The following is an 18,997-nucleotide window of genomic DNA, read 5'->3' on the forward strand; positions in this document are numbered from 1 at the left end:
GGTGTCTCTGGGGGAAGACGAGAGGTGTGGAGTAGGATGGAGGTGTCTCTGGGGCAAGAGGGTGTGAGGATGTTGGTGTATAGGATGGGGGTGTCTATGGGAAATAAGATGGAGGTGTCTGGAGGGGAAGGGTGTGAGGATGTTGGGAGTGTTTAGGACAGGGGTGTCTGGGGAAAAGGGAGAGGTATGGGGAGCAGGATGGAGGTGCCTCTAGGGAAAGAGAGTCTGAGGATGCTGGGGATGTAGGATGGGGTGTCTGGGGAAAAGGGAGAGGTATGGGGAGCAGGATGGAGGTGCCTCTAGGGAAAGAGAGTCTGAGGATGCTGGGGATGTAGGATGGGGTTTCTGGGGGAAGGGGAGAGGTAGGGGGAGCAGGATGGAGGTGTCTCTGGGGAGATGTAGAGGAGTAGGGTGGGGTGTCTCGAGGCTGTGTGGGTTGCAGGATAGGGGACTCTAGGGAAAGGGGGACGTGCGGGGAGTACGGAGGGGGGGGTCTCCGCAGGAAGGTGGAGTCGGTGAGTCAGGCTCGTCAGCCGCTGGGTGTGTGGAGCTCCGTGGGGCCGCCCTGCCCCCTGCCGCCCGCTAGATGGCGCCTCTCACGCGTCGCGGCTGCTCTCTGATTCCTGGCGCCCGGTTGCGCTCCAGCGGGGCGGGTTGGCGGCGGCAGAAGCACCACCCTGAGGCCGCTGGCTTGAGCTCCTGCCGCAGAGGGAGGCGGGGAGCCAGACGCACCGCTCCCCTCCCCGCGCGGGCTGCGGCCGCTGCCAGGATGCCTCGGGAGCGCGGCGGCGGCGGCGGCTGGTGGCTGCTCCCCGCGCTGCTGCTCCTGCCGCCGCTTTGCGCGCCGGGTGAGTGGCCGGGGGGTTGGGTCTGCGCGCTGCTGGCGGGGGAGAGACCGGGCGGGGGCGGCAGCGGAGCCGCGGGCGGGAAGTGGCCGCGGAGGGACGTCCCCCCTTCCTAGAGGTTTGTTGGTGGGATGGGCTGGGAGAGGAGGGAGCAGCCGCCTCCCCGGGCCCCCGCACGGCGCCCTCTGCCGCCCGCCGGCCGGAGGCTGCCCGGACTGGGAGCGTCCCGCGCCGGGCGGGAGGCTCTGTGGTGAGGGCCGGGAGCCCTTTGCCTGCCGCCCGGGGGTGCTGCTGGCCGCGAGCGCCGGGGCGAGGTAGGGTCCCGCGCTGCTCCCTGGACACTGGGGAAGGGAGCGCAGCCTCCCTTAGCTAGTCTGGCGGCCGGCGGGGGAGCCTCGGGGGTGCCTCCTCCCCCGGAGCCCCAGCCCCGCGGGCTGCGGCGGGAGGGGGTGCCGGGGCTGGGGTTGTGCCTGGTGCGGTTTGTGAAGTGCTGGTGGTTGCCCAGAGGCTCAGTCACAGACAGAAAGGTCCTGCTGGGGAGCCCCAACCCCAGCGCTGTGCGGTACCAGGGAAACCTAGACCAGCCCTGACAGGGGTTTCTCCAACCTGCTCTTAAAAATCTCCTGTGAGGGGGATTCCGCAACCTCTAGGTAGAGACCTAGAGAAATTACCAACTCTTAAGGCTGGATGGGGACCCAGTCAAGTAAAAGTCTCGTGTTTTAAAAACTAAATAATTCTTACATCTATTCCAAATTGCCGTTTAGGCCAGAGGTGCTGCAGGGCTTTTAGGATGTGTGGAGCACCTCTTAATATAGAGGAGTGTCATGGAGCATCTCCCCATCTATCGATATTGCAAGGTGCAATTGCTAACATGAAAAGGGAAATGCTCTCTCAGTATTAATGTGGTTTACCTGACCTGTAATATGGATTTGGCAGATGGGACAATAAAAGAAGGGAGTTAGTCCCATGTGAGCAGCCGACTTTCTACAGCCCAGTGGTCTATGTACCACAGTTTGGAAACCACTGCCTTGGGTGGGTAAAAATGAAAGACTCTTCCAAATCTATTTTTTTCCCCATTATTTGTGCTCTGAAAACATTTCTCTCATCTTGGAGAATAACATAGCATCATCAATTTGTTCTTAACCAGCCTTGATATCTGGTTCCTTTTCACTAGCACTATTTTGGGGTTGCAAAACCTGCAGGGGAATATTTAAATATAAACAAACTTTAAACTGAAATAAAAATACTGATTTTTCTTTCTTGTAAAGTTTATCTTCCTCACCAAAATAACTGCATTTTGGGGTTAAACTATCTCACAGTCTCTTTTTAAAGCCATATTTCAATCCCTCTCAGGATGAAGGATTTTGCTTAACTGTAAATATCTCACTGAAACAGTTTTCCTGATGAAGGTGAATCACCCTTCCTCTAAACTGTCATCCCAGCCTTAGAATAGAAGCTTCGAGTTTATTGATGTGTAAGGGGAAAAAGTCAGTTTTTAAAAAAAACCTTAAAAATTAATTAACTTTTAAAGGGGGAGAGGGCAATGGAATTGTAGGTGTGTGGACCCAATTAAAGTCATTGGGTGTCAGTATGGGTTTAGGGATCTGCTCTCATGGAGCTCATTGGAGGATCAGAACCTTAGTTTGCATAGTCTTAGAAATACCCTTTTCTTTTATGCGAAGAGCAGATTCTTCTTTCACAAGCATCCTGCGCTTTGGAGATGGCAGAAGGAAAGTTGAATATTTCTCAACAGTGTTAAACATTCTTATCCATTGCCATTATACAAAAAAGGGGTTAAGGTAATTAGATATCTTAGAACTTTCTTCTACCAAACGCATTTGTTCATAACATGCACAGTGGAGAAAAATATTTACATAGTTTTATACTTAGTTTTGCGCTCAAGACTTTTTCATACGGAAGCACAATAGAATGACCCCCTCCTCCCAGCAAAAAAACCCCAATCTTATTTTTCATATAAAGAGATTGTGTACACAATAAACAATATAATGAATAATTTTTAATAGTTTAAAATGGTGACTTCAGCCTGAATATTTTTTCATACATGTCTCAGTTGCTTCTTTAAGGGGCTAATCTAAAAAATTAAATGTGACTTGTTTTAATTGCCGTACATAATGTTTGGGGTGCTGGAGCTCACAGTACCCCTCAAAACTCTGGCCTAACAAGTTTGTAGCACTAATGAGACTTTGCTCTTTACTGGTTTGGTTAGAAGCCTTTGAAGTTAATAGGGCAGTAGCAGTCAAGAAGAGCTGGTGTAAAAACTTCAGTGTAAATAGATAAAAGACTGATTTATTTTGCCTCTTTACGGCTCCTGGTTTGTCTCAGTATCGAAGTCCCCAATCTGTCTAAGTAACAGCAGCAATGTAGTTGTTACCTTGGGAAACATATCAAACCATAAACCCTGGTGTGCTGTGAGAATCTGACAAAGGCAGCAAAATAATACAGGGCACCAAAAGAGAGACCTGGGCTGAAACAATCTCTTTCATTAAATGATAATTAGTAAAAGTCCAAGGAGTCCCTGTCTTGCATGCTGTATACAAGAGGCAGTAATATCAGCTGTTTCAGCATTCTAAACCTAGCTGTTCCCAAGTATTTAAAATTTTTGAAAACTGTTTATTGACAATGTTTTTTGACATATGTAAACAATAACACATGAAAAGACTTTCATAAGATAAGGGATAATATCATAGTTTTCCCTTAGCTCATTAAAAAACTGATGCAAAGCATCTCAACTGGAAAGACTCCCGTTGATTCAAAGCTCCCTGAAGTCAGGCCCTCAAAGAGGAAGATACAATAAATGTTCTTTAGTCCCTTGGTGCATGCTTTAGTATGGTCTGGTTATACTGTGCTTTTGCTCTTATAAATATTTTAAAATATTTATAACTTAAATGAAAGATTTTTACTCATTTTAAGTGTGTGGAAGCTCCTCTTGTTTCTAAAAGGGAACACTTAAAATGTTCTTCTTTATATTTACATTATTATTAACCTTGATTCTATAATAGTCTGCTGTTTACCTGTTGAGCAATGGAAAAGATAAGTGAGAGCTTTCCCTCCCCAATACTATCTGCTAGTGATCGTTCCCATTCCAGTTTTCATCATTGTAATGGGGAACTTTAGAAAAAGATCAGTAGTAATTAAAAGCGATTATTTTACTTTCCCGGATTTCAACTTCCAATTTTGGTGGAAATGGGCTGAAAACCAAGGAGTATGACTTTTTCTGCTGATTCTGGTTTCCATTTCTGTTTCCAAAGGAAACAGATATCATAGTGGTAAAAGTGAGGACAGAGTTTTAAATGTCTAAAAGTGCTCTGCTCTCCTTTTCCTTATTCAACTTCAGTTACTATAGAAGTAGAATCAGAATGGCTACTGGTAGCCAGCCAGACAGGGTGAGGACTGAACTTGACATTTTCCACTTATGGCTGATTGCTGTGCAAATCACGTAAACAACTACAGGTGCCAACCAGGTCAAAATCTACAGTACTTGAAATATGAAAAATATGAACTTAAAATAGCAGGTAACACTTATGTGATTTCCTTACTATTTTTTCTTAGACAATTGTAAAGATTGCTTGCAAGGTAAATTGGTTAATGAGTTTGACTTATGTGGTTTCTCTTGGTGCCTCCACAATTGGAACATTCGCTAGCTAATCAAATTCTTTTCATAATACTTCTATGATGATCATTTAATATGGTAACTATCCAGAGGCGTGCATGTGGTATATGTATATTGGGTGACAAACATCAGGGGATTGGAAGTGTTTCTGGAATTGGGAGGGCAGAGTAGGCATTTGGGTCCTTGTGAGTTTGGAGAACCCAATAGGTCTCTTCTGAGAAACATTAAATGAAACATACTGCAATTGTCTGAATTTGTGACAATGTTTGGAGAAAGACCACTGTTGTTGTTGTTTGTATTGTGGTGGTGCCTAGGAGCCCCAGTGTTGGACCAGGACCGCATTGGCACAGAACAGTCAGACAGTCCCTACTTCAAAGAGCTTACAGGCTAGTCTGCTGGGCTCTGCCTTGTGCCTTCTTTTCAGAGCACTGAGTAATCTACGTAGGGAGTGGTTCCTGAGTATTAAGAAATTCTCTGAGCAGTCATTTTCTGCTGATTGTCTGCCAAAAGATAATTCAATATTTGTGCATGTTAAACTCTGAAGCCACTAGTGGCCTATGTGAATATTTGAAAAGTCTTCCCAGTTCACTTAGTATGAAGGATACAAAGTAAATGTTTGTGCTTATCTGTTGGAAAAGAGCAGAGCTGAGAATGTAAAATTATCAGGAATATGGATAGTGACATATTTAGACTACCAGCGTCATTACTTTTCTGGACAATGTCCAAAAAGTGAATTTTGGTGTCCCAGGTGAACAGCAGAAGTAGGAGATGGGAATAACAGATTTAGCAAGGTGTATGGGATCCACATACCTTTTGACAATATAAAAAAAGAGAGATTTATAACCTACTTCATCTCTATATAACCCCTTAGATTTTTTTCTTTGCTGCCAAGGATACAGTACAGTCTAGGTCTATTTTCCAGGTTAGCTGCGTAAGCTTTGATTTGTTTCAAGGATTCTCTAGATTTATAAAATATTAATCTCAGAAGCTGTGTTGCATGAGTTATTTAAAGGTCTGAGAAAGGAAGTATTTCTTTGCAGTCTTAGTTGCATATTGAAGTCAGATCTCTTTATGCAACCCCTCACCAGCATGTTAAAAGTGAGAATAATGAAACTCAATATTTATATTGCAGTCATGCAAAGCAACACAATTTACCTGGTGATACATCTTCAAGTTAATGCCTTGCGAATATTAAGTTTCCCAAAAGATGATTTCTTGCATTGATCTTGAAATTAGAATTCTGTCAAATAGAGGATATGGAGCTGTTTTGCCTATGCAAGGTATTCCTTGTGTAGTGCTCCAAATGCAGTTATTTTGATTCATGCAGTGGACAGAGGATAAGGTTTTGAGGTTTTCAGAGAGGTATAAAATTAGTGTTTGGCAGTGTCTGTATTAGTGAGCTTACAGCAGCACAGCTGAACCAATGCAGCTCTCCCGCCAACGTAGCACTGTTCACACTGATGCCTCTGTCGGTATATCTCATGTCGCTCAGGGGTGTGTGTTTTTTCACACCCCTGAACGACATAAGTCATACCAACAAAAATGGTAGTGTAGCCTTTGTCGTTCATTAGAAAACACTGGAGTTCTCAAAACACATTGTGTCCTTTCAAAATAGAAGTGCAAAATGATTTTTTAGTTTCTGATATGAAAATAAGTAACATTGTGCGGGTAGATCCCTGTACTAATGGAGAGTCCCTTTGAATCCCATGTGTCCTCCCATGCGTAATCCCTGAAAGAACTGGGGTCTGAATGAAATCAAGTCTTCCCTCTTAGATGTTTTGGAGTAGCTGTTTACCAATGTTTGCTTGTCTTCACTGGTATGAGTTAGAGATTAGTTTCAACAGTAGCTGGGATGTCATCATGAAATACAACTCTTAGATATTTACTGACAGTTGGGCTCCAATTTGAAGGGTACGGGACTATGGATAACCAGAGATGAAAAAAGTTTAAGTATTTAAAATTTGAAAAAAATATTTGTATTAATGTGGACATGTATGCCCCAAGGCAGTTTTAACTTACCAGTGGGTGGGGACTCAAGATAATATTAGGTCAGTCCAAATTGGGAGCCTGGGCCTCGATTCATCCCTGCTAATTTCTAATTGGACCTCCTTTCCCCATGCATTAGAAACCGCTATACTGCTGTTCAGAGTATGTGACCAAGAAATATGATGGCCCTCTTCGATTATGACAGTTTTATGCCAGCTGCTAACAGTATTTCAGAGAGTTTGTGTATGGACTCACCTTCATGCTGAATATCCAGTGGGTCTTCTCTATAATAAACGCAACCCTTAACCTCAGGGTAGAGTGATATCTAGGTCCTCCCATATGATAGCACATTGTACTATCATCTGAATCATTGGACTGGCCAGATTTTTTTAATGAGATTTATTTTGACTTGAAGCCAAAATCAGTTGGCCTCACATCAAAGAACAATTTTCTGTTCAGAGATGTATGATAGCAAAATTGTCAGGCTACAGCAGTGCAGCTTCTCAAACAGCAGGTTGTCTAATGGTTGAAAAGATTATCACAAATATTCTCCACATTAAGTGACTCTATTACCTAAATGGCTTTCTTATCCTATATAGACCGAACTTTGTCCAATGCAATGATCAACTACTGTATTTTGAAAAAATATTTTTTTTGCCTTTTTCCCCCAGCTTTGGCTATAAGTGTAGCTGCTGAAGATGCAGAGGAACAGATTGAGCAACTGGTATCACAGGTAGTAAATTCTAATTCTGTCCCAACAGTAATGTTCCATCTAGATTATAAAATCTTTGGGGCAGAGACTGTGGGTAAAATTCTGACCCCTTTGAACTCAGTGAGAGCTTTGTCATTGACTTCATTGGAACCAGGACCTAATGCTGTCTTATTTTCTCTGAGGCACCAAGCACATCGTTAGTGATGCCACTTTTCTAGAGCCTCTATCTTACAGCTTTTCCCACCCAAAGTTTTCTTAGAATGACCACATCTAGTCCTATATTGATTTTATTCATTTCAGTTCCTTTCTTAAACTGGATCTAATATATTTTGATATTTGTATTTTAAGAGTTATGCCTTTATTTCATTTAACACATCTGTTTTCTAACAGAAATCTTCTAAAATTTGTTTTACAACTTAGACATAAATTTAGTGTATATGCAATTGGCTTATGGAAGTCCCCAAATCTGCATTGCTGAGACCTACAACTGTCAAGTTCTTCCATTTTGTGGTACTGATCACATATTGTGGTAGCTGCTTTCCTACTCTGTCTTCCTCTTCTGTCATGCCAGTTGGTTATGTCAGTTAAAGTCTTTCATTATCACATGTTTGGGTAGGTTTTTTTGTACAGTAAGCGGAGTGCTTTGGCATGACAAGGAGTCACTCTATAAATAAAATTATTGTACACCTCTACCCCGATATAACACGAATTTGGATATAATGCGGTAAAGCAGTGCTCCAGCGAGGGTCAGGGCTGTGCACTCCGGTGGATCAAAGGAAGTTCGATATAATGCGGTTTCACCTATAATGCGGTAAGATTTTTTTGGCTCCCGAGGACAGCGTTATATCTAGGTTGAAGTATATTAAGTAACTGGAGGACAGAAATGTTTTTCCTTTCCAGTACTCATTTAAATGTAGAGTAAAAACCTTAATCTATATTAAAAATTTTATTTTTAGTAGTTAGTGTAAACGGCAGTTGACAGTTATCCAAGTAAATTTTGAACACCCAACACTATCAACACAGAGCTCCTCCCACTCTTCATTTTATATATGTGTGTGTGTATGTATGTACGTACACCTGCTTGGTGAGTGGGGATAGGAAGTGTTACATTTTACTTCATTGATTTTGAATAATATGGAATAACTTGAGGAAATGGGTACCTTTCTACTAAATTAAATCTGACATATTTCTATGCATGCCGCTGTGCAAATAAAACTTGAATATCTAATTTTTACATTGCGAGAGCAGCACATAAGTAACTCTTAAGTTCAGGTAAAGCCATCCGTGCCCCCATTTGAATAACAGAATTGCTAGGTTTTGGGTTTAAAAAAAAAACAACAAAAAACCAGAACCAAAAGCTAATTAGTCAGGAACAGACTCTGTGAGCAATATCTACCTTTTATTCTTAATCATCTGAAGAATTTGCATCCAGTAATCTCTTGGCATCATCACAGTCAAAGACCTAATTAATGTATTTATAAATCTTAATTTTTGCTGGATATAAAATTGCTACTCCAGCATTAATCTTAATAAATTCAAATTTCTGTACCACAAACTTTTGATGTACTGACATACATGCATTCTGGTATGAAAGATAAGTCGTCATATTTTTATTACCATCAGTTGCTTTTTTGTTTGGCTACTTCCAATGTAACTTCTCAGTCAAACGTAGAACTAAAAGAAACAATGGAAATTTTTCTTCTATCACTTTCCATGGTATGCTCTTTACTTGTCATGCTTATTATGAAGTTCTTCCCATTAAGTTAGAATTCCAAAAACTTCACTTAAATTAATTTAATCCCTATAGAAGTGCTCTCTTGAGAATTCTGTAGACTGTAATCCTCTATAGAACAGAAATGGCACAGGTGACAACTGTGCCAAGCTTCACCATACAACCCTGTGTGCTCACCAGTAAAAACCTGAATTACCTGGCAGTTTTGGAGGATATTCCTGTACTTAAAATGACATACTGTAAATACTGTTCTATCAATTTATAATAAGCAACCACTATCTGTCTGTGACCCCTGAAAGAACTTACTCTTTAGAGAAAATTCCTCGACTGGCTTTTCTTTTAACATTGTGGATGAGGGCTAACTCAAGGTCAGAGAAGGGGCTACAAGGACCAATATTGCCCCCATTATGGAGGGGACCTGAGGGTATGTCTCACTGTAGCTGAGAGTAGTGATTCCCAGTGCAGGTAGACAGATTTGTGCTAGCTCACCTCAAGTTAGCATTCTTGGGCGGCTAGCCTGAGCGGCTGCCAGTGCTGCAATGTCCACAGTGCTGTTTTTAGCGTGCTAGTTTAAGGTGAGCATGCTAGAGTGAGTCTGTCTATTTGCACTGGAAATCACCCCTCCCAGCTGTAGTGTAGACATATCTGAGAGAGTTAGAGGGTGGCTTACTGCTAGGCTGAGAGGCACACGTCCAGGATAGAAGCATTATGGATTACAAAAGAAATTCAACTTCTGTTTTGTTTATGTTCATGCTCAAGGCCTGTCTTTCTCCTTGGCTTATGAAATGTGTTGGGTATGGTAGGTGTTGGACTGTGGGGATTTTGTACGTGGTTGATTAATATGTTTATGTTGAGGCTGTGAATTTGAGTTGATCTGGGAGAATTGTTGGGTGTGCTTATTTTAGTGTATTTTTAAAAAATCGGTTAAGGATGCCCACAGAATTAGATGACTGCTCTTTTTATTATGTTTATAGATCAAACTAACAAATCAAATGCATTATGTTAGTGTTAATTTTAATTTTAAGAACAACCACCAACAGATATCAGGTTTTGCCCTATTTGTTTGTTTTTACAAATTATGTTGAGTCTGAGGGTTGTATGTCCAGAAAGGGTAAGTGTCTCTTCCAGATGCTCCCTGACAGCTGTATCGGAGAGCAAGGTTGTGTGTGCATCATACATCTGCGTGAAAGGTCTATCTTCAAAAGACTATTCTGCCCTTGACTACTTTGCTGACACTGTTACTGAGGGTGATAGTTGTGAAGGTGTGTTTTACGATGTGGATACCTGTTTTCTGGAAACTAGACTAACGCCTTGTCTCAACTGCAAAATTAAGTCAAGATAAGTTAGGTTGATGTACAGCCACTGCAGTAATTATTGCAGTGATTCATGACCACACTGTGCCCCCGCTGTCAGTGTTGTGTGTCCTCACCAGGAGTGCTTCCACTAACTTAACTGTGTGGGGTATTGTGGGGCACTGACAGCTGGAGCAGCCCTGCCCCAGAGTGGCTGGCTTCTGGCTGTGTAAATAACACAGACAATGCATCACTCTAACTATATCGAGCTAAGTGCTATGCCTCTCGTGGAGGTGGAGTTATTAGGTTGGTGTAGTGGACAATTTACATCAGTGGGAGCAATGTTGTAGCGTAGACACTTACAGAATTAGATTGACGCAAGCTGCCTTAAGTTGACCTAACTGTATAGCAGGGGTCGGCAACCTCTGGCACGCGGCTCACTAGGGTAAGCACCCTGGCGGGCCGGGCCAGTTTGTTCACCTGCCGCGTCAGCAGGTTCGGCCTGTGGCTCCTGTGGCTGTTGTCCCATGAGGCTTGGCCTTACTCCCCACTTCAGGAGTTTGTGAACGCCATACACAGGGTTGCAGTGCTGCTCAGCTTCAGTCTGGCCACCCCTCGCTTTGCAATCCCCCACTCCTCACCCTCCAGAGCCTCCCGTCCCCTAAGGGGCAGGACCTGACACATCTCCCTTCCCTCTGTTGATAAAACAAAATTCCCAAAAAATAAAATGAAAAATGATAAAGAATGTCATGGGGGGTTGGTCTATTTGTAGTCAGGAATTAACAAACACAATGGTAGATGAATTAAAAATAAGGTCACTGTTTTACAATAGATAAACAGTGCTTGTGTACTTAATCCGTTCCATCTGAGAATCTCAAAACACTTTATAAACAGTTAAACCTTATTCTATCTCTGTGAAATAGATATTTATCTTGATTTTACTTGTGGGGAAACTGAGGCATTGAAGAGGTACTATTAGTGAGAAACTGCCAACTGGGACTTTTTTATTTTTAGAACTTTTGTAGGAAGCCCAAGCTGCTATTAAACTTAGGGCTAGTATACACTGGCAACACTAAAGTGTTGCTGCAGCAGCGCTTTAACGTGGCTTGTGTGGTCGTGGCAGAGCGTGCTTTAAGAAAACCACCTCCTCGAGGGACGTAGCTACCAGCGCTGGTGCACTGTCTGTACTGGCATGTTACAGCGCTGAAACTTGCTGCAATCGGGGGTGCTTTTTCACACCCTTGAGTGAGAAATTTGCAGCGCTGTAAATTGCCAGTATAGACAAGCCCCTAGTCTCTATCAGCCAGCTGAGCTCAAGCACACACTCTTTCGAATCAGTCTTCAACTTATTCAGAATCAGTTGAATAAGTGCCCCAGATATTTTTAGAACTTACGTCTTGGTTTCCTCGGTGATGCTGTAATGTCACTACTGTTTCTAAGCATGCAGCTAAAATTCCATCACAAATGTATATGATAACATGAAATTATGGGGATTTATTTGGGCAGCTGCAGCATGCTATTTGTATTTCTTTGAACTCTGTGGTGTAAAATGGATTTATGGGTTTTCCTTAAGAATGTTGTTTATCTCAATATGCAATGTAGATATAGCTGTGTCAGTCCCAGGATATTAGAGAGACCAGGTGAGTGAGGTAATATATTCTATTTGACCAGCTTCTGTTGGTGAGAGAGACAGTTTTTCGAGCTTACATAGAGCTCTTCTTCAGGTCTGGGAAAGGTACTTTCAGCATCACAGCACAGGGCAAGGTGGAACAGAAGGTTTAGCTTAAGTAGTTAGCACATATTGTAAGGGAACATTCAAGGTAAAATGGTCTGTTAACACCTCCGCAGTCATAAGACAAAAAGAGGGGTTTAGTGGGCTTCAGATTTTTGTAATAACCCATAAATTCAGTGTTTCTGTTCAGTCCATGATTTTTAGTGTTTGTCAGAGTACATAAGCTCCTAGGTTCATCTTTTGAAAGTGCGATGTAAGTTTCCTTTGAAGATGAGGACTGATATGCCAGATATAGAGCGATCACTCTGAAAAGTGTTCACCAACAGTGATATGATGTTTTTGTCTTATTTTCCTATGAGATTTCATACGTGAGCATAGTGATTGTCTAGTTACACCCACATAATTATTGAGGTAGGCTCCTTACAGATCAAGACACATCAACTGGAGAAGAAGCAGGATATGAGTAAACAGTGTGCCCTTGTGCCATTAGCCTTCTTGGCAACATTAGGGTGACCAGATGTCCCAATATTTGGGGCTTCTTCTTATATAGGCTCCTATTACCCCCCACTCCCTGTCCTGATTTTTCACACTTGCTGACTGGTCACCCTACAGCGCATTGGGCTGCATTAGTAGGAGCATTGCCTGCAGATCGAGGGAAGTGATTATTCCTCTCTCTTTGGCACTGGTGAGGCCACATCTGGAGCATTGCTTCCAGTTTTGGGTTCCCCACTACAGAAAGGATGTGGACAAATTGGAGTCCAGTGGAGGGCAATGAAAATGATTAGGGGGCTGGGGCACATGGCTTATGAGGAGAGGCTGAGGGAACCAGGGTTATTTGTCTGCAGAAGAGAAGAGTGTGGGGAATTTGATAGCGGCCTTCAGTTCCCTGAAGGGGGTTCCAAAGAGGATGGCGCCTAGGCTGTTCTCAGCGGTGACAGATGACAGAACAAGGAGCAATAGTCCCAAGTTGCAGTGAGGGAAGTCTAGGTTGGATATTAGGAAAAACTATTTTACTAGGAGGGTGGTGACGGACTGAAATGGGTTACCTAGGGAGTTGGTGGAATCTCTATCCTTAGAAGTTTTTAAGGCCAGGCTTGACAAAGCCCTGGCTGGGATGATTTAATTGGGGTTGGTTCTGCTTTGAGCAGGGGGTTGGACTAGATGACATCCCGAGGTCGCTTCCAACCCTAATCTTCTATGATTTTCACTCAAAGCATCACTAGACCTTGCCAGAGCAACAGATCCAAAACCTACACTCCTATCTCCTCTGCTGCAATGTTCAACACACCTTTCAAGATCCATGGGTTCTATGCATGCCTATCACATGTGGTGTACCGCACACAGTGCACCAAATGTCCCAATAGCAGCTATGTGTGTGAAATCAGATAATCGTAATACTCTCAAATTACACAGGAAAATAAGACAAAAACACCACGTCACTTGTGAGTGAACACTTTTCCTGTGCCAGCAATGTCCCTCTGCCATGTGCATTGGCCAAATCAGACAATCTCTATGCAAAAGAATAAATGGACACTGTGACTCTCTGTAGCTTGGAAGAACACCCTACACCCCCATGTTCATCTTTATAAAATGATTGTGTGGTATCCAGTGCAAAGTTTGTCATGCTGGGTATCTTTAGAAGGCTCATAATGCACTGACCATGGTTGTGATAGTGATGTTATAGTAATTGTTAAAAAGGGTACTATCGGTGTAATTCCATTGATCGCCTGAGGAATAAATGCCCTGTGCTAGGAGGAAGCAGGCAAACAATAGCTCATGTTAGTTCTGCTGTCCTCAACACAGAAACCCTCCCCCACCCCCAAGCAATTGAAACCTATTACATTGGTTCTGTGTGGTTACCCTCTGCAGTACCAGATATGGAGCATGTGAAGGCTGTTCAAACTAATGACAGGGAATATTGGGGCAGAGGGATACAGGGGCCCAGATCTCTCTGGTTAAGCAGAGTGTGGTCCCAAAGGCCAGTACGTTGCCTGGCCAAATGGCAGAGATTGTGGGGGTGGACAAAAGCAGATTTCTCATACCAATAGCTAAAATCCATATGGTTTGGAAAGTGTTTTGACTGGGGGGGGGGGTAATGGAATACCTCCTATTCGACCTGCTCCTTGGTAATGATTTTTTCCATGTAGCTCTGGTTAAAGTATTTGCCTACAGCAGGAGGGAGTGTTATGCTGGGACTCCCGAGGGAAAGGAACTGCTGAGAGAATGGGAGAGAGTCTCCTTGATTCTTCTGCAGCCGGGAGAAGCAGTGTGCTTCCAGGTGGGAGGGTGGTTGAGACCAACTCCTGCACTGCAGCTGGAGGCAACACCACATCAGGAAAGGATGGGGGTGTAATGCCTGCCAGGGAGAAAACTGTCCAGGTTGTTAGCTGCCAGCAGGTTGCAGCTGAACCAGAGGCAAAACCAGCTCTAGGGAGCTGTCAAGGTTCCCCCCCACCACACTCTAAACTCTGGGGTGTAGAAGTGGGGACTTGCATGAAAGACCCCTAAGCTTATATTCTGCCAGCTTAGGTTAAAACTTCCCCAAGGCACAAATTCCTTTCTTTGTTCTTGGATGGTATTGTTACCACCACCAAGTGATTTACACAAAAATTCAGGGAAGGGTCACTTGGCATCCCTATCCCCCCAAGCCCCTTCACCCTCTTTCCTGCGTAGGCTTGAGAATAATATACCAACCAATTGCCTTAGCAATGTAAGCACAGACCAGATTCTTTGTCTTCAGGACACTGAAATCAATCAGGCTCTTAAAAGAAGAACTTTATTTATAAAGAAAAATTAAAAGAATCACACCTGCAAAATCAAGATGGAAGGTAACTTTACAGGGTAGTAAGATTTAAAGCACAGAGGATTCCCCCCTGGGCTCAGCTTTACAGTACAAAAACAGGAATAAAACTACCTCTCTAGTACAGAAAAATTCACAGGTCAAAACAAAAGATAACCTAACACATTTCCTTGCCCTATTTACAATTTCTGTGATTTTTAGATGTATTATTCCTGGTATATTTTCAGGAGATGTTGCACCTGCTTGGTCTCTCCCTGCGTCTGGAGAGGGAACAACAGAGAGAGCTCAAACAAAACCTCTCCCCCCAACCCAGATTTGAAAGCATCTTCTTTTCTCATTGGTCCTTCTGGTCAAGTGCTAGCTAGGTTATTTGAACTACTTAAGCCCTCACAGGTAAGGCAATTCAGTATAGCTGCCGAGGGATTTTATGGTACCCTTCTCTCTATATTCTTAACAGGAGCATAGAGAAATGTGTCCCAGAGGAGAGCCCAGAAAAGGGGCAGGGGATCTCAGAAACGACTGAGGTGGATGAGGATTCCTGTGACTCTCTGGGTACATCCACACTACTCACCAGATCGGTGGGTAGCGATCGATCTATCGGGGATTGATTTATCGTGTCTCATCTAGACGCGATAAATCAATCCCTGAATGCGCTCCCGTCAACTCCGGAACTCCTCCAGGGCGAGAGGCGGAAGCGGAGTCTACGGGGGAGCTGTGGCCGTCGATCACGCGCCATGAAGACGGGAGGTAAGTCGAACTAAGATACATTGACTTCAGCTATGCTATTCTCGTAGCTGAAGTTACATATCTTACATCGACCCCCACCCCCTCCCCCCAGTGTAGACCAGGCCTCTGTAACACAGGGAAGCAGGGTGCTTCGGAGTATGGGAGAGGCTGAGACTTGCTCCTCTCCAGCAGAAGGCAACATGCCCTCAGGCACAGGAGGAGGAGAGGTGTTGTCAGTGATTAAAGAAACTGTCCCAGTTGTTAGCTGGCAGAGTTCTGCAGCTGAAGGAGGGAGCTCAGAGAAGGAAACTGGGGAAGGAATGGTGGGAGTACAGGAATGTCTCCTCACTAGTCACTTGGGGCAGGATGCCCAGGACACTAGCAGGATGGCTGGGTCAGCATCTGTGCACCCAGGCACTCGGCCTGTGACCCAGGTTTTGAGAAGGAACTGTGTAACTGACCTTCTGGAGGGGAGCAGTCACACAGTTGACTTCTCTGGGACAGGGAAAGGGTTGATGGAGGGTACCTCAATCCAGGTCCCAATTTTTCAGGGTGCTATTCCTGATAATTTTTTTGGAAAGTAACTGTCTCTCATTACATCAAGATGCAGCTCCAACGCCTGTAACAGAGAGTTGAGAGCAGGAAATTGCCAGGTGGTAGTCTGCCAGAAGACAAACGACCCAACTCACAGAGGGGGGTGGGTGCTTTCCCCAGGCTGGTGAGAGACAGAGAGCAGTTATGGGAAAGCTGCTGGGAAAGGGTGAATCTGTTCAAAGGATAAATACACCTAGCCCAGAGAGCACAGATCACAGCCCTCTGGGGGCAGGGAAGGATTCAGTGTTGGGGGGGGAGGGGAACACAGCTTAACCCCAAAAGGGGAGTTGGATTTCCTACATATGTACAGTCCTGGGGTTAGGAGACCGCTCCCCAAAGGACCAGCCAATGTGCAGTATCCTTCTGGACCTTTATCTTGCCAGACCCTGAGATATCAAAATACGAGAAACATGATTAAATTAAGAGCCTGCACAAAGGGAAACACTGGAGGGAAAGAGAACCCAGTGACTGATTACATGGAAGAGAGTCAAAGGACACCATGGGTAATGAACAAACTAACCTCAAACTACACTTACTGATGTTAAGTTTTGGGGTAAGAATTTCAACATGGATGTTAAACCTTATGATAATGCTGCTTTTCAGTTAATACCTGTAAACAGGTTTAAAGCTTATCACAGCAGAGAAACCATAAAAAAAAAAAAACTGGTTTGCTGTGTGTGAATGGGGAAGCTGAGACATGCTGCCTAATGGCCTTAATGACTGGATGCCAAGAGAACTATAACAAACAGCTGCCTTTGAGATAGTCAGTGACTAACCCTCTTGCAGCAAACTAAGAAGGGAGGCGTGATGCTCTGTACCTCGGTGGAACACCCTACACCACTATGTTCATCTTTATAAAATGATTGTGTGGTATCCAATGCAAAGTTTGTTATGTTGGGTGTCTTCAGAAGGCTCATAATGCACAGAGCATGGTTGTTTTAGTGATGTTATAGTAATTGTTACAGTAATGTTATTATAAGGTTATAGGTTATAATTTCATGTATATAGTTATGAGGCTGAAAATGTATCCTCATGATTTAAAGCAAGCCCATGCAAAAACTCCCCAAGAACAAGGAGGCAGTTCAGACCTTGTCAGGGCATGGATGGGACAAACGCAGACCAGCCTCACAGGAAAAATGGACACTGGCTTAGGCAGCAACAAAAGAATCTGTTAGACCCTCAAGGGAGTCACCTCCTTCCTTTTGGCGGTCTAGGACTGTGAAGAAGTAATGCTCACCTGACTCTGAAGCGGGCGGGGAGGGGGCAAAGCCAAGAGGAAAGAAAGGACATGTTTAAAAAAAAAAAGGGAGAGACATTTTGCCATGCTGTCTCTCTTCCACCTACTTCCACAGACACCACCACCACCAAGTGACTGAAGCTCTGATCAAAGGGGAGAGCCTGACTGAAAAGTGACCAGCCAGGTGAGAAACACCTAATGTTGTAAGGACATTGAAAGTGTTAAGATCAGCTTAGAATAGCTTTTGCTTTTATTTCATTGACCAAATCTGACTTGTTATGCTTTGACTTCTAATCACTTAAGATCTATCTTTATAGTTAATACATTTGTTTATTCTACCTGAAGCAGTGCATTTGGTTTGAAGTGTGTCAGAAGCTCCCCTTGGAATAACAAGCCTGGTACATGTCAATTTCTTTGCAAGCTTACATAAGTTAGTCAATTTAACAGCGTCCTGCAGGCATAACTGGACACTGCAAGACGGAGGTTCCTAGGGTTGTTTCTAGGACCGGAGATATTGGCTAGTGTCATTCGCTTGCAAGAGCTTACATGCCAGAGGCTGTGCATGAACAGCCCAGGAGTGAGGGTTCCCACAGCAAAGCAGGGTAAGGGTGGCTCCCAGATCCAAGGATTGGAGAGGCCCAGCAGATCACCGGTCCAGATAACACCAGAGGGGAATATCACAGACACAAATCAGACATCAAGAATTGTAAAATTCAAAAACCAGTAGGAGAGCACTTCAATCTCCCTGGCACTCAATAACAGACTTAGAAGTCTCCATTCTTCAACAAAAAAAATTCAAAAACAGACTTCAGCAAGAAACTGCAGAACTGGAATTAATTTGCAAACTTGACACCATCAAATTAAGCCTGAATAAAGGCTGGGAGTGGCTGGGTCACTACAAAAAATAATTTCCCCTCTGTTGATACTCATTCCTTCTTGTCAACTGTTGGGAATGGGCCATTTCCACTCTAATTGAATTGGCCTCGTTAGCACTGACTCCCGACTTGGTAAGGCAGCTCCCATCTTTTCATGTGATGTATATTTATATTTGCTTACTGTATATTCCGCTCCATGCACTTGATGAAGTGGATTACTAAAGCTTATGCCCAAATAAATTTGTTAGTTTCTAAGGTGCCACAAGGACTCCTCATTGTTTTTTCACAGAGCGATCACTGTATCTGACCTACCAGTCCTCATCCTCAAAGGAAATTTATATAACGCTTTCAAAAGACGAGCCTGCAAGCTTAAATTCATTACTCGGATAGACCCTAAAAACCATTCACTGAACAGAGACACTGAATTTATGGGTTATTACAACAATCTGTAATCCACTAAACCACTCTTTTTGTCCTATGACTGCAGAGGTGTTAACAGACACTTTACCTTGAATGTTCCCTTACAATATGTGCTAACTACACCTCTACCCCGATATAACTGTTATACCAATTATATTAGACCAGTAAAAACCAGCAGGATCTTATTAAAGGGGACAAGACAAAGTTGCCACATTTGTTATGATAACAATTTGATTTATGACTAATAACTAATATCTTAATTCTTATATACACACACATATTATACCTATACACACACGCACACACACACATTCACATTATACCTAATACCTATTCACACACACACCCACATTCATCAGGTGTTGTGCAGCTGCTGCATAGTTACCAGTCCTGAAGATAGCTTAAGTTCATGGCT

General features: G+C 43.5%; 1 protein-coding gene across 1 annotated transcript in view; it reads left to right on the plus strand.

Moving 5' to 3' along the window:
* The first annotated feature begins 679 nt into the window (after positions 1-679).
* Positions 680-18,997, plus strand: part of B3GLCT (beta 3-glucosyltransferase) — a 133,488-nt gene continuing 115,170 nt past the window's right edge. Inside the window, 2 exon segments of the mRNA XM_030563010.1 lie at positions 680-848; positions 7,134-7,195. Coding sequence (XP_030418870.1) covers positions 770-848; positions 7,134-7,195 — 141 coding nt within the window. The 5' untranslated portion in view covers positions 680-769.

The sequence above is a fragment of the Gopherus evgoodei genome, chromosome 1 (genome assembly GCF_007399415.2).
Source record: "Gopherus evgoodei ecotype Sinaloan lineage chromosome 1, rGopEvg1_v1.p, whole genome shotgun sequence".
Lineage (NCBI taxonomy): Eukaryota > Metazoa > Chordata > Testudines > Testudinidae > Gopherus > Gopherus evgoodei.